The 12792-nt window shown below is 38.5% G+C and overlaps 1 protein-coding gene across 1 annotated transcript; it reads right to left on the bottom strand.

The window, feature by feature from the left end:
- Positions 1 to 323: 323 nt before the first annotated feature.
- Positions 324 to 11766, bottom strand: LOC104594239 (Pyridoxal-5'-phosphate-dependent enzyme family protein). The gene is made up of 6 exons (XM_010254456.3): positions 11499 to 11766; positions 11260 to 11334; positions 9871 to 10014; positions 1269 to 1640; positions 941 to 1176; positions 324 to 835 (listed from the first exon to the last, which is right to left on the bottom strand). The coding sequence occupies exons 1-6, from the start codon at positions 11706 to 11708 to the stop codon at positions 613 to 615; spliced, it is 1260 nt and encodes a 419-aa protein (XP_010252758.1). The 5' UTR covers positions 11709 to 11766; the 3' UTR covers positions 324 to 612.
- Positions 11767 to 12792: the final 1026 nt, after the last annotated feature.

The following is a 12792-nucleotide window of genomic DNA, read 5'->3' as shown; positions in this document are numbered from 1 at the left end:
AACGACTCATCAGTTTATGCCAGATACAAGCATGCATACCTTCAGCACTTCTACAGAATCTTACTATTGCATAATGATTCATCCATGAGGTTAATAATATGGATTATCGTGTCACGCAGAGAGAGAGAGAACCCTGTGGAATAGCAGACGCTATTCAGCCTTTATCTCCAGAGATACCTCTGATAAGAATTTCAAACCAAAACCTAATAGACTCAGAATTGGAAGCATTAGGCAATGTAAATAGTTATTTCTGTATAGGATTAGTGTATCATTTAATTGTTTCTCTTTTTTTTTCTGTTCTGTCAATGAAAACATAGAACAAATTACCAACTGGACTACATTGTAATTTATTGGTTTTCACAATCAGAATTCTAACCAATGCCTCATTATCTCTCTCACAAAATTAATGTGAAGTATAAAAGTTATGCGCAAAGTTCTGGAAGACCAATACCGCGCTTCAGTATCACCAAATTAAAAATCCTTAGGGTTATAGAAGTGACAATTGCACTTGCACAAAACGATCCTGTTGCAAAATAGAATTAGCCATGGTTCGGTTCGTGCAAGCTCAAAGTTTTGTACTTGAGGCACTAAAATCTTTGATCCAATCACATCTCAACCAAGACCAAGAAACTCTAGACCAGTGGCTGATGGTGTCAAACCATGCTGAGAGAGATACTGAGCGTCATAAAATTTACTCAGATGCCTCATCCCACTGTCACAAAGAATTGTTACAATTGTGTGGCCAGGCCCCATCAATTTTGCCACTCGAACAGCTCCAACACAGTTCATGGCTGAGGAACTCCCAACAAAGAGCCCATCATTCCTTAGAAGAAACCTGCAAACATGTTAAAGACATAAATAATATGAGAATTCAAAGCAAGTTAGCTGCTGAGAGCATTAGAAGGATGGAAAGATAAATAATATGTATGGTGCACTCAACCTGGACATTTCGACAGCCTCCATATCTGTACCTCTGAAAGCCCCATCAAGTTCTGCCATCATAAAATTCTTAGTTAACCTGTTAATCCCAATTCCTTCAGTTATGGTATCAAAAGGGTTCTTTAGCCTTCGACCTTCAGCCTCTTCCTTGGTGTACATCACCCCCCTAGTCACTTTATTGAACAGTCCAGAACCAGGAGGGTCAATCAGAAAGCACTTGATGTAAGGATTCTTTTCCTGTTCAACATTTCGTGAAGGATTTTATGCAGCAGTTGCAATAGCAAGAATGAAAATGAAGCATAGGTCAGAAAGAACAAAGATGAATGGACCTGCAGAAACCGGGAAATCCCAGCTAAAGTGCCACCTGTACCTGCAGCAGCCACAAAAGCATGCAAGTTGCGACCAGTTTGCTCCCAAATCTCAGGCCCAGTGGCCTCATAGTGAGCTCGAAAGTTTGCTAGGTTTTCAAACTGATCTGCAAAAAAACCCCCTCTCGAATATTTTGCCATTTCTCCATACTCCCGATCATTATTTTGCTGCAACATTTTGGCATCTGTTCCATCAGATTTTCTTTCTTTTGATGCTAATTCATTTGCTTCCATTGCCCTTCTCCTTGCAACATTGACATAGTGATCTCGGTGTGTAATTGAAACTGGTCTCACTCTTTCAACAGTAGCTCCAAGAGCTTCAAGAATTTGAGACTGGATAAAATTTTACAGGTAAGAAGTTGCAGTATTTACAAAGCAGATGGGCATATATAATACATGTTGGCTTTATAAGCTACTTAACTGCTACCACTGAAATATATTAACTACTTTAATATGAGGGAGGTGCTAAGGTGAAATTTCAATTGAAATCTAGAGAAGGGTCATGACAGTATTCTCCTCAAGAAGACAATTCAACAGCCTCAGGCTAAAATTGATAAGGCTGGCTCTGGATCTGAAACCTTATTAGGGTATAATGAGGCTCTAAAGCCAGCACTGTTAAACTTCTGAATTCTTGTAAGACACCATCATGATCCTATGGATAAAACCAGTATACAATATAGTGAATCAGTGCATCTGGAAAGAAAAGAAAAAAGAGAAAGGATTTGTAAGGATTTGTTTCATTCCACCTAATGTAGGGGCTAATAGATAGAAGAAAAGGTTGATGGGTAGCCTTGCTTCAAAACCCAAATAGATTATGATTTGAATCTAAGAGAATCCAAAGAATAGTTCTTAGTCCTCATTTGGTTCACTGGAATAGGGGTCTGGAATTGGAATCTGAATGGGCTATTCCGATTCTAACTGTTTGGCTGGGTGGAATCAGAATCCCATTCCCATTCCTGCTGGAATGACATTCCCCCATTTGAGGGAATGGCCATTCCCTGCCCCCTCCTTTGGGAATGAAATCTCATTCCTGCAGATTCCAATTTCCATTCCCATTCCTGTCTGAACCAAACAGACTATGGGAACAGACCATTCCGATTCCGATTCCGGCTGCGAACCAAATGGACCCTTAGTTTTCTTCTAGTAGCAGAGAGCTACTAAAAATTAACAAAAGAGAAAATAAGAAATCATGTGATCTCCAACACTGTTTCAAGAGGAGAAAATAGCAACTGTAGAGAACAACAATATTCAGTTCTGCTGTTCTTGACAGATTTGTACATGTAAATTCCTCAAAGCTTAGAAATTTGGCAATTACTAAAACTGTAGCTAACTCCTAATTAGAATCCTATATGTCCTAAAAATAGAAAACGGAAACAAAGAAATGGTAACCAAAAAGGAAACTACTAATTGCAGATCTTCTAAAACATATAGTCCCCACCTAAAGATAACAATAGTTGGTTAAGAAATAGAAGCTATAAATTTAGAAACTGCTGTCAGCTTCTAAATCTGTGTGCAACCATTAGTTCCTCATTCTTCTCTCATATGCTTTAGTAACTTCGGGATCCTCAAATCTCTCCAAAAGTTGGGTGGATGGGGTGCTTCCCTCACTCTATTCTAGCATCTTTTTTATGAGCTGGTAGCTAAGTGGGTTGAGCAAAAAAGGGAGTGCAGTGTGGAACTTAATACCTACCTATGGTGGTGTTTTGGTATGTGTAACACAGTGGTAAGAGAGGAATGCTTGGAATTTTGATAATACCACTTTGGATATTCATGTGGTATTGGCAAAGATTTAAGTGCTATATTTGTGGCTCTTAGTTCATAAGGAACTCAGGTTTAGAGTATGATGATTTTCTTACAGGGTTATACTGTTCTCATGTTAATGACTTGCTAACAGAAGCTTTATATGGTCCTTTTTGGGTGTACATGGGGTATGGTCTCATAGATATGAAAATGCAAAGGAGTGATCTGACTATCTTAGCTTACTAAGGGGGCTTTGGGTGGTGGTTCTGAGAAAACAAACATTTTGCTTTCTAGAAAGAATGTTTTTTATCCTTAACTCCAAAAGTGTAAACTTGTCTTACACTGCAAGTCCCAAGCCTGAAGCATAGATAAAGGAGGGCTGTGTCAGGTTGCCAGCTGGCACTACAACCTTTTGCCAAACTTTCATGCATCCTGAATTGACATGTTACTTTAACAATGGATATGGCACTGAACAGAGTGGAATGGCAGAACAGGCTTTGGCATGTGAAATTACAGTGCAACCTTGTCTATATGAGCACGCTTTAAATTAAAATGGTGACCTGTTTCTCAAAACCACATTTCGTAGGTTTTAAGACAGGAAGTTTTTGGAAACAGCTTGCCACTCTTTCCTATCATTGAACCACAGAAAATGGCATTTCCGTTTTTGAAACATACTGAAAATGGAAACAATATGCATCACAAACACCCCCTATGCCAACCAGGTACAATATTTCATAAATTATTAGTTAGAATGTAGAAGTAGATAGTGTAAATGAGAAAAGATTATGACAAGGTCAACTATAAAGTCCAGATTCTTAGGTAATATAAGTTTTGTGAAGAGGAAATATCTTCGGGCGGTCTCAACTGAGGTAAGGCATAGGATAAGGTTTGTACAAAGATAACTTGGTGGATTTTGATAGAAGAAAAAGGACTTTCAATTGAATGTATCAGCATGGTCAAGGAGATGTATAAGGGACCAGCAATCAAAGTGAGAACAATTGATAGAGATACAAGTGAGTCTCCAGTAATAACAACAACAATGACTAAGCATTATCCAAACTACATGAGGCCAACTACATAAATCCTAAACAAAGATATGCCTTAACCCATATGTTTTTGCATTGGTTATATTTTTTATCAGCAACAGGAATCAGATTATTATTGAAAAGATCAGAAAACAGATTGATCAAAAAAAAAAAAAAAAAAGAAAGAAAGATTAAAACAGCCAACACTCAATAAGTGTTTGAAGAGAAGGGAACCACTACAGACAGCCCAAAGCAGACATACTAAAAGTATCAAGGAATCACTTCATTACACATTGGCCATGGGCCTACCACCCTCCATTGATTATGGATAAGCTACCCAAGAATGTACAAAGTAGGTCTTATTGCATTTTATTTGCAGGTAATATAGTTGCAATTGATGAAACCTGAGAATAGGGTAAAAGAAAAGCAAAAAATCCAATGGGATTCCCTATGGTTTAAAGATTTTAAAACAAACTGAATCAAGTGTAACTGTAGCAAATATGGAAATAGTAAAAAGGGGTTAGTCAAAATTGATACTGAAGAGATTCTTCAAAACTGACATACTAAAAGTATCAAGGAATCACTTCATTACACATTGGCCTTGGGCCTGCCACCTCCATTGATTATAGATGAGATACCCAAGAATATACAAAGTAGGTCTTATTGCATTTTATTTGCAGGTAACATAATTTCAATTGATAAGACCTGAGAATAGGGTAAAAGCAAAACTAAAAATGCAATATGACTCCTTATGGTTTAAAGATTAGCAAACTGAATCAAGTGTAACTAAAAAGGCTTCAGTGGGGTATAAGGGATCGCATCCCAAAAGGAAGTAAGATGAATAAGGGGAAATCTGTCAAAATGACTCAATGAAGATACTAAGTTGGAATGTTAGGGGTTTGGGAGGTCAGCTCAAAAGAAACTCAGTGAAAGAAACATTGAAGAGAGAAAATCCAGATATAATTGTCCTTCAGGAATCAAAAAAAGAAGTCATCGATAGAAAACTTATGAAAGCCATATGGGGAATAAGGGGTAGAAAATGGACTTCTGTTCCAGCTGTGGGGTCTGCTGGAGGTATCATTCTAGCATGGAAGGAAGATGAAATTTCAGGCTTGGAGATCAACAGAGGTGAATTCTCAATCTCGGTTCTGTTCACTAATATTAAAGATGACTTCAGCTGGATCCTCACTGGTGTGTATGGTCCTAACTCTCCTTCTGATAGAGTGAGGTTTTGGGCTGAGTTGGAGTCCCTGCATGAGGAGGAGGACATACCATGGTGTTTAGTGGGTGATTTCAATGTCACCAGGTTCAGTTCATAACATTCTAATGGTAGAACCCCAACCAGAAGCATGAGAAATTTCTCTAATCTTATTGACAGACCCAATCTATGTGATCTCCCTCTTACCAATGGACTTTTTACCTGGTCAAACATGCAAGAAAATGCCATAAGCTGCAGACTTGACAGATTTTTATTATCTCAGGATTGGTTGGAGAGATTTCCAAATCTGTGTCAAGATCTTCGTCCAAGATGTACCTCAGACCACTGGCCCATATTGCTGAACACCGAAAGAATAATTAAAAGAAAGACCCCATTCAGATTGGAAAAATTCTGGCTACAACACAGATTTCAGTAAAAAAGTTGCAACATGGTGGGAAGACTGCAAAATAGAGGGTTGGGCTGGATTCAGACTTCTTCAGAAACTAAAAGCTTTGAAGAAAAATCTTAAAGCTTGGGGAAGAGAAGAATTTAAAGCTGTTGAAGAACAGAAAAAAAGAATACTTTCGGAATTAGAGGACTTGGACAATAGAGAGAAAAATGGGACCCTCAATGCCTTAAACAGAAATAAAAGAGCAGAATTAAGAAAGGAATGGGAGCAACTAGTTAGAAGGGAAGAGATGTATTGGAGACAAAGATCAAGAGTGAGATGGTTGAAAGAAGGGGACAATAATTCCAGATTTTTTCACACCTATGCCTCGGGAAGAAGTAGGAAGAATTTTATTTCTAAGCTCAATCTTAATCAGAGAGAAGTGGAGAATCCTGAGGAAATTTCTGAAGCTTTCCTTTCTTTCTTTAAAAACCTTTACTCCAAGGATAATGAAAATCAATTCACAATATTTAATTGGGATGGCACTACCCTTTCAGCTGAAAAAAGGGATTGGTTGGAAAGAAGTTTTGAAGAGGAAGAAGTCAAGAAGACTATTTTCAGCATGGACGGTGATGGGGCTCCAGGGCCGGATGGCTTCCCTATCCTTTTCTTCCAAAAATGTTGGGAAATTGTAAAGTCAGATCTCATGGAGTTTTTCAGGGACTTCCATTCATCTACCATTGTTAACAAGAGCCTTAACTCTACCTTTCTCTGCCTCATCCCTAAGAAAGGGGGAGTTTTGGAAGTTAAAAACTTTAGACCCATAAGTTTGGTTGGGAGCATATACAAAACTTTGGCAAAGGTTCTGGCCAACAGACTTAAAGAAGTCCTTGAAGATCTAATTTCCCAAAATCAGTTTGCTTTTGTTAAAGGAAGACAAATTGTGAACAGCATTCTTATTGCAAATGAGTGTGTAGAAGACAGAAAATCCTCTGGGATCCCGGGGGTCCTTGTGAAACTTGATCTTGAGAAGGCATACGACAAAGTGGATTGGGACTGCATTCTTGATTGCGTAAGGCTAAGAGGTTTTGGGAGAAACTGGATCAGATGGATTAAAGGTTGTATTGGCTCTCCATGGTTTTCAGTATTGATAAATGGTGAAGCGAAAGGTTATTTCAAGGCAACCAGGGGTCTAAGACAAGGTTGCCCTCTTTCCCCTTTACTTTTCACTTTGGTCATGGATATATTTAATTATCTATTTGACAAGTCAATTCTTTTCAACTTGGTGAAAGGTTTTGAAGTGGGTAGGGATAAACTTCACATCTCTCACTTACAGTTCGCCAACGACATAATCCTATTCTTAGATGCCTCTATAACCAACATCACAAACACTAAAATGGTAATTGAATGTTTCAAGATTCTCATTGGTATGAGAGTTAATTTCTGCAAAAGCAGTATTGTGGCTATCAACTCAGTGGAAGTGGATCTTCTAGAAAATTTCAAATCTTCATTGGGGTGCAAAATGGAGAATTTCTCCATTACCTACCTTGGGATGCCTCTTGGAGGGAATCCAAAATCCCTCAACTTTTGGAGTCCTGTGTTGGAGAAATGCGAGAAGAAACTATCGATTTGGAAAAAGTGTTATCTCTCCAAAGGGGGTAGGCTTATTCTCTTAAAGGCCTCCTTATCAAATCTGCCAGTCTACTTTCTCTCTGTCTTCCAAATTCCGACCAAAGTCAGAAATCGGATTGAGAAGCTTCAAAGGAATTTTCTTTGATAAGGTGGTGGAGATAAGAGAAACCATTTAGTCAGCTGGAAACAAGTATGCAGACCAAAAGAGGAAGGCAGTTTGGGTATTGGACAGCTTAAAGAGAAAAATTTCTCTCTTCCAGGCAAATGGCTCTAGAGATTTCCAAAAGAACCTAATGCTCTTTGGACTGCTATCATCTCAAGTAAATATGGACGAAATACAAACGGGTGGGATTGCAGTCTCCATTTGAACAGGATAAAGGTCATCAATCCTTGGAAAGGTATATGTTCCATTCATACTTCTTTCTTTCCTTTTATAAGGTATAAAGTGGGAAATGGTTCTAAAATTAAATTCTGGAAAGATCTTTGGTGGGGGGAATCTACCCTGGATGCCTCTTTCCCTAGGTTGTTTAACCTCACCCTTGTCCAAGAAGCCTCTATTTCTGATTGCCTCCCAAACCAGTCCGCCGAGAATTCTTTAAATCTCCACCTCAGAAGACCCCTAAGGGACTCAGAGATTTCTAATTTAATAGCTTTAATCCAAATCCTCAAAGATGCCTATATATCCCCTCTCATCCCTCTTTTCTGGGATGCCAGTCTCCAGAAAGTTAATACTTGTGATCTCCTTCAGAAAAAGCTTTTGGGAAGACGCTCCATTTCTCCTCATGTTTGTATTTTATGTCTCAGCGAGGGTGAATCTGCAGATCACATCCTTCTTCATTGCAGCTTCACTCAAAGGATATGGTCCCATTTCTTGAATATGGCAGGGTACAGCTGGGCTTTTCCATAACACATTATGGACAACTAGAATCAATGGAAAGGAATAGGGCTTAGCAAAAGGGGTAAGTCTTTTGGCAATCAGTGCCTCATGCAGTAATGTGGGGTGTTTGGGATGAAAGAAACACCCGTATCTTTGACAATAAAAGCAGAACCTTGGAGGAGTTAATCTCAGATATTACCTATCTTTGCATCCTTTGGTCGGTGAATTCAGATCTATTTAAAGGACTTTCAGTCAATGATATTATCAGAAATATTCACCCCTTTCTGTTTCTGCCTCATCCTCAGCAAACTCCCTTGAGGCATCCTATTTCCATCAGTGAAGGTGTGATAACCCTTAATTTTGACGGTTGTGCCTTAGGCAATCCGGGCTTTGCAGGTATTGGTGGTATAGTAAGGGACAAAAGGGGCAATATCTGCTGGACTTTTAGTGGCCCAATCAGATGGGCCGACTCCACAAAGGCTGAAGTGATGGCTGCTCTCACCGGAGTCAGGATAATTAAGAATTTGGGTATTCAGAATTTGATCATTGCAGGTGATTCAGCAAATACATTGGCCCTGGGCCTGCCACCCCCCATTGGTTGTGGATGAGCTACCCAAGAATATACAAAGTAGGTCTTATTGCATTTTATTTGCAGGTAACATAATTTCAATTGATAAGACCTGAGTATAGAGTAAAAGCAAAACTAAAAATGCAATAGGACTCCTTATGGTTTAAAGATTTTAAAGCAAACTGAATCAAGTGTAACTGTAGTAAATACAGAAATAGTAAAAAGGGGTTAGTCAAAATTGATACTGAAGAGATCCTTCAAAGGACACTTTTAGTATTTCAATTTAAGTATCTATAAGGAGAAACCAAAGAGAATATACCTCAAAAATAAAGTCATGAAGATATATCTGTTAGGCATGTTGTGCAACAAATGCATACCAAAAGGCAGTGATATTTTTTAATTGCTGCCCACTAAAAGGCCATGATTTAAATAGCAGAAACAAAATAAGTGCAGTCAAATAAGAACAGTGAGATGGATAACTTATAAGAGTAGGAGAATAAATTTAAAAATGAAATGGAATAAGAGGTAGCACCATTTGGTGATGGCATATGGAAAATTATACTCAGAGGATCATTCAAAATGATGACCACTGAATATATGAATGGAAAGTTAGACATTTGGAGCAAGTTGAAAGCACTAAAAGGAAAAAGGGATCACTAGGATCATGGCAAAACTGCAAAAGTACTGGGGGAAATTTTTTCACTCATTCTTTAACAGAGCATATTGCCTTGATAGATCAGACTAAAGAAAGATGAATGGATTTGCTGTCCTACTCAGGAACAAACAGATGATGATGATACAGAAGTTTTAGAATCTTTATAGCAAAGCTACATGTGATAACATCAATTAGTTCACATGGTGCCAACTTAGTCTACATATCTTCATCAACCCAATGTAATGATGTCAACATTCAAATCCATGTGAGTCTACATCATAAGGCAATCAGCTTGAGATCATAATAGGCAATGGAGCCAGAAGCTCATGACAGGATTCTAGACATGACAAGCCAATAATAGGAAGAAAAGAAAAGGAGGTAGTTTTAATGGTATTGTATTATCATTAAAATGAAAACAAACTTTGCAGCACATTCTGGAATCTGAAACACAATAAAATTGCCAAAGGATTCAGAGAAAACCTTCTCAATCGCAACATCATCTGGGATAACCACATGACATTTACACCCATATGCAGGAGCCACTGTGGCAAGGCTGATGGCAGTGCTTCCAGCGCTTCCTTCAGTAACTACTCCACCAGGAACCAACTCACCAGAACCTAAAGCCTGCAAATATGAATTCAAAGGTTTGGAACAACTAAAGTAGGAAGCAAAATAGTCATAAACAAAAAGAATCAGAAACCTAATAGTAAGAACTGTAAATCAGATAATGTATGGTTTATGAATACATTGTCAAGTATTGTACAGATGAGAGAATTAGGATAAAATTTTATTTGACAGTTACCATCTCTGCTAGGAAAATTGGCTAAGACCTATAACGAACCTAAGTCTGCAGTTGCCTTGTAACAACCCTGTTTTTCAATGACCCTTTCGTTTTTGGTAATAACCATGGTTAAACATTTTGTTCAACAATTTGTTGAGGCATAACCAATAAGCATCACTGTTATGATGGTAATAGTGGATTGAGATGCGACAGTGAAAACTTGTTGTCTTCCTGATAGAACTCACTAAGGATATATTGTCGAATGTTCCTGCTCATATGGTAGTTTATTAATCAGGCATAACAAGAGTATCATGCTTTCCTAATTTCCCTTCCAACTAGGCATAATAAGGGAATCGTGTTTTTTTTCTAATTACCCTATAAATTGCGGCGATAGGTTTCATCTATTTGTGATAGTTTATATATGTTGAATGTTCCAAACTTTCAGCATCAATTATACTTGTCTTGATCATTTATTAGTGTGCTCAATTGCCTCAATAACAGGAGGCTAAAGAATATATGAAAATGAGAAGTCTGTTGGTTAAAAGAAAAAAACTCCATAAGCTTCCTTGGGTTATAATTTCAACAGAAGCTCAAAATGAAACTACACCATCTGGCATTGAATATTCTTACAAGATGGAATTAAAAAAAAAAAAAAAAACAACAACAACGAAAAATTAAGGGGAGAAAAATGTTTAGTTCTTATATTGGGGGCCAATGGACACATTATAATGTGACAGGCACTTGTTCTCCGTGTCTCATGTAATGGAAATTGACCATATTGATGAACCTGGATGGTTCCATGTTTCATCTTGGGGTCCATGTTTCAAGTAACTTACGGATGATTGCACAGACGAAAATGATTCTTTGCAAATTTCATATCACGAGATTAATGCTAAGAACTTCTATGTGTTGGGATTCCCTTGTTCACAATTTTCTACTATTATTTCATCACAGTAACACTCTAAGCTCTTTATAGTTTATAGGTCGAAAAAAGTAGAGGAAAATTTCCCACCGAGAGAGAGAGAGAGAGAGAACTGCCTGAAAATTAATTAATATAAACTGTCTGAAAAGTGAACTTGGTAGTGCACCTCTTCAATGATTTTCACTGCTACTCTATCCTTCACGCTTCCCCCAGGGTTCAAAAACTCAGCTTTAGCGAGAATCTGGACAGCAAAAACATAGAAGATGTGCCAGAACAAATGTTATTCAAGAACCAAAGACAGAAGCAGAAGAAAGCCAATAAGTTAGAAGAAGAAAACAAGGGAAGCCCAGAGCTGAAAACCAAGTAAGATGGGAATGTTGAGGACTCAGGAAATTAAGAGCTTACTTCACAACCAGTAGCTTCAGAAAGGCTGTTGATTCTGATCAAAGGGGTGTTTCCAATGGCATCGATAAGACCATTTCCGATTTTCTTTGATAAAAGGCATCTTCGCATTCTTAGAAGTGGAAGCTTCGATCGATAGGTAGATAATAAGTAAGACAATAGGGCCATGGAGACCACGGCAATGACAGCACCTGAGGTTTTCGCAGGCGCCATCGTTGCTCCAATTGCGAAAAGCACCAATGAGCAGAGTAGTAGTAATGATTCGACATCGAGCTCGAAGCAGAACCGATATTTATTACACCTTAGAGCCGGTCTATTGTCGCGAAACGGTGTAAAGGCGCATATGTGCGGTGCAGATGAGAAATGATCAAATGAATAGGCGGGCATGGGGGTCAGTACTCAGTAGTAGGTCCCACTCCCATGGCATCCATGATCCATCGTCTTCGTCCATGGACCATGATCCGACTAAAACTAGAAGATTTCGACCTAACTCGGATCCGATGCGATGTTCCAACCGAACCGGACTCCTTGAAACTTGAAAACCCATCAATCAGCCAATCACCGTTTTATTTTTAAATCAGCCGATCACCGTTGGACATTGGTGATGCAGGCCCCACCAATGGCGTGAATCATGCTGTTCCATGTATTGCTGTGGCCCCACCACCACCACCATGACGTCCTTCCGTCGAAAGCATTGACCCTTGATTCGTCGTAGCAAAAAGCCAAAAATAATTTGTTGGTAAATATGTTTACTTTTTGGATCTTTTAACGGAATTAGGATTTTTTACTCACGAAGCATAACTCACATCAGCACGTTGTAGTCGTGCATTGAGAATATCTTTTCATCAATGATGATATCGATCATAACAGTTTAAGGATGTCCACGTTAAATGGCCACTCTTTAGGGTGGTGTTTGGCATCGATGTCTTTCCTTCAGAAAACGGTGATACATCAGCGTTATATCGTTTTTCTATAAAAAACGGTGTTCTAAACCAGACCTTGGAAATTGAAAAGGCATAGTTTGGGGAAATGCCAAATTTAACGATATTTTAATTTGGAATTCGTTGATGCCAACGAAAACATTATATAGCAATGATGTGGACTTCCTATAATAGGTACCAATGCGAAAACAATATGGAACACTGGTACCAAACAGAAGGTATTGTTACTTCAGGAAACATTCTACCTGGTAGTCCAACCCACACATATACAACACCGTTTTCTCAGCATCGATGCCAAATATATACTAGAAATCTTTCTCCTTTCTCCATTATTCCTCTCTAGCACAACTATCTCC

Source organism: Nelumbo nucifera, chromosome 1 (genome assembly GCF_055504915.1).
Source record: "Nelumbo nucifera cultivar China Antique chromosome 1, China Antique-T2T, whole genome shotgun sequence".
In the NCBI taxonomy this organism is placed as follows: Eukaryota; Viridiplantae; Streptophyta; class Magnoliopsida; order Proteales; family Nelumbonaceae; genus Nelumbo; species Nelumbo nucifera.
The sequence above is the reverse complement of the archived record's forward strand: the minus strand, read 5'-3'. Positions and strand labels throughout refer to the sequence as shown.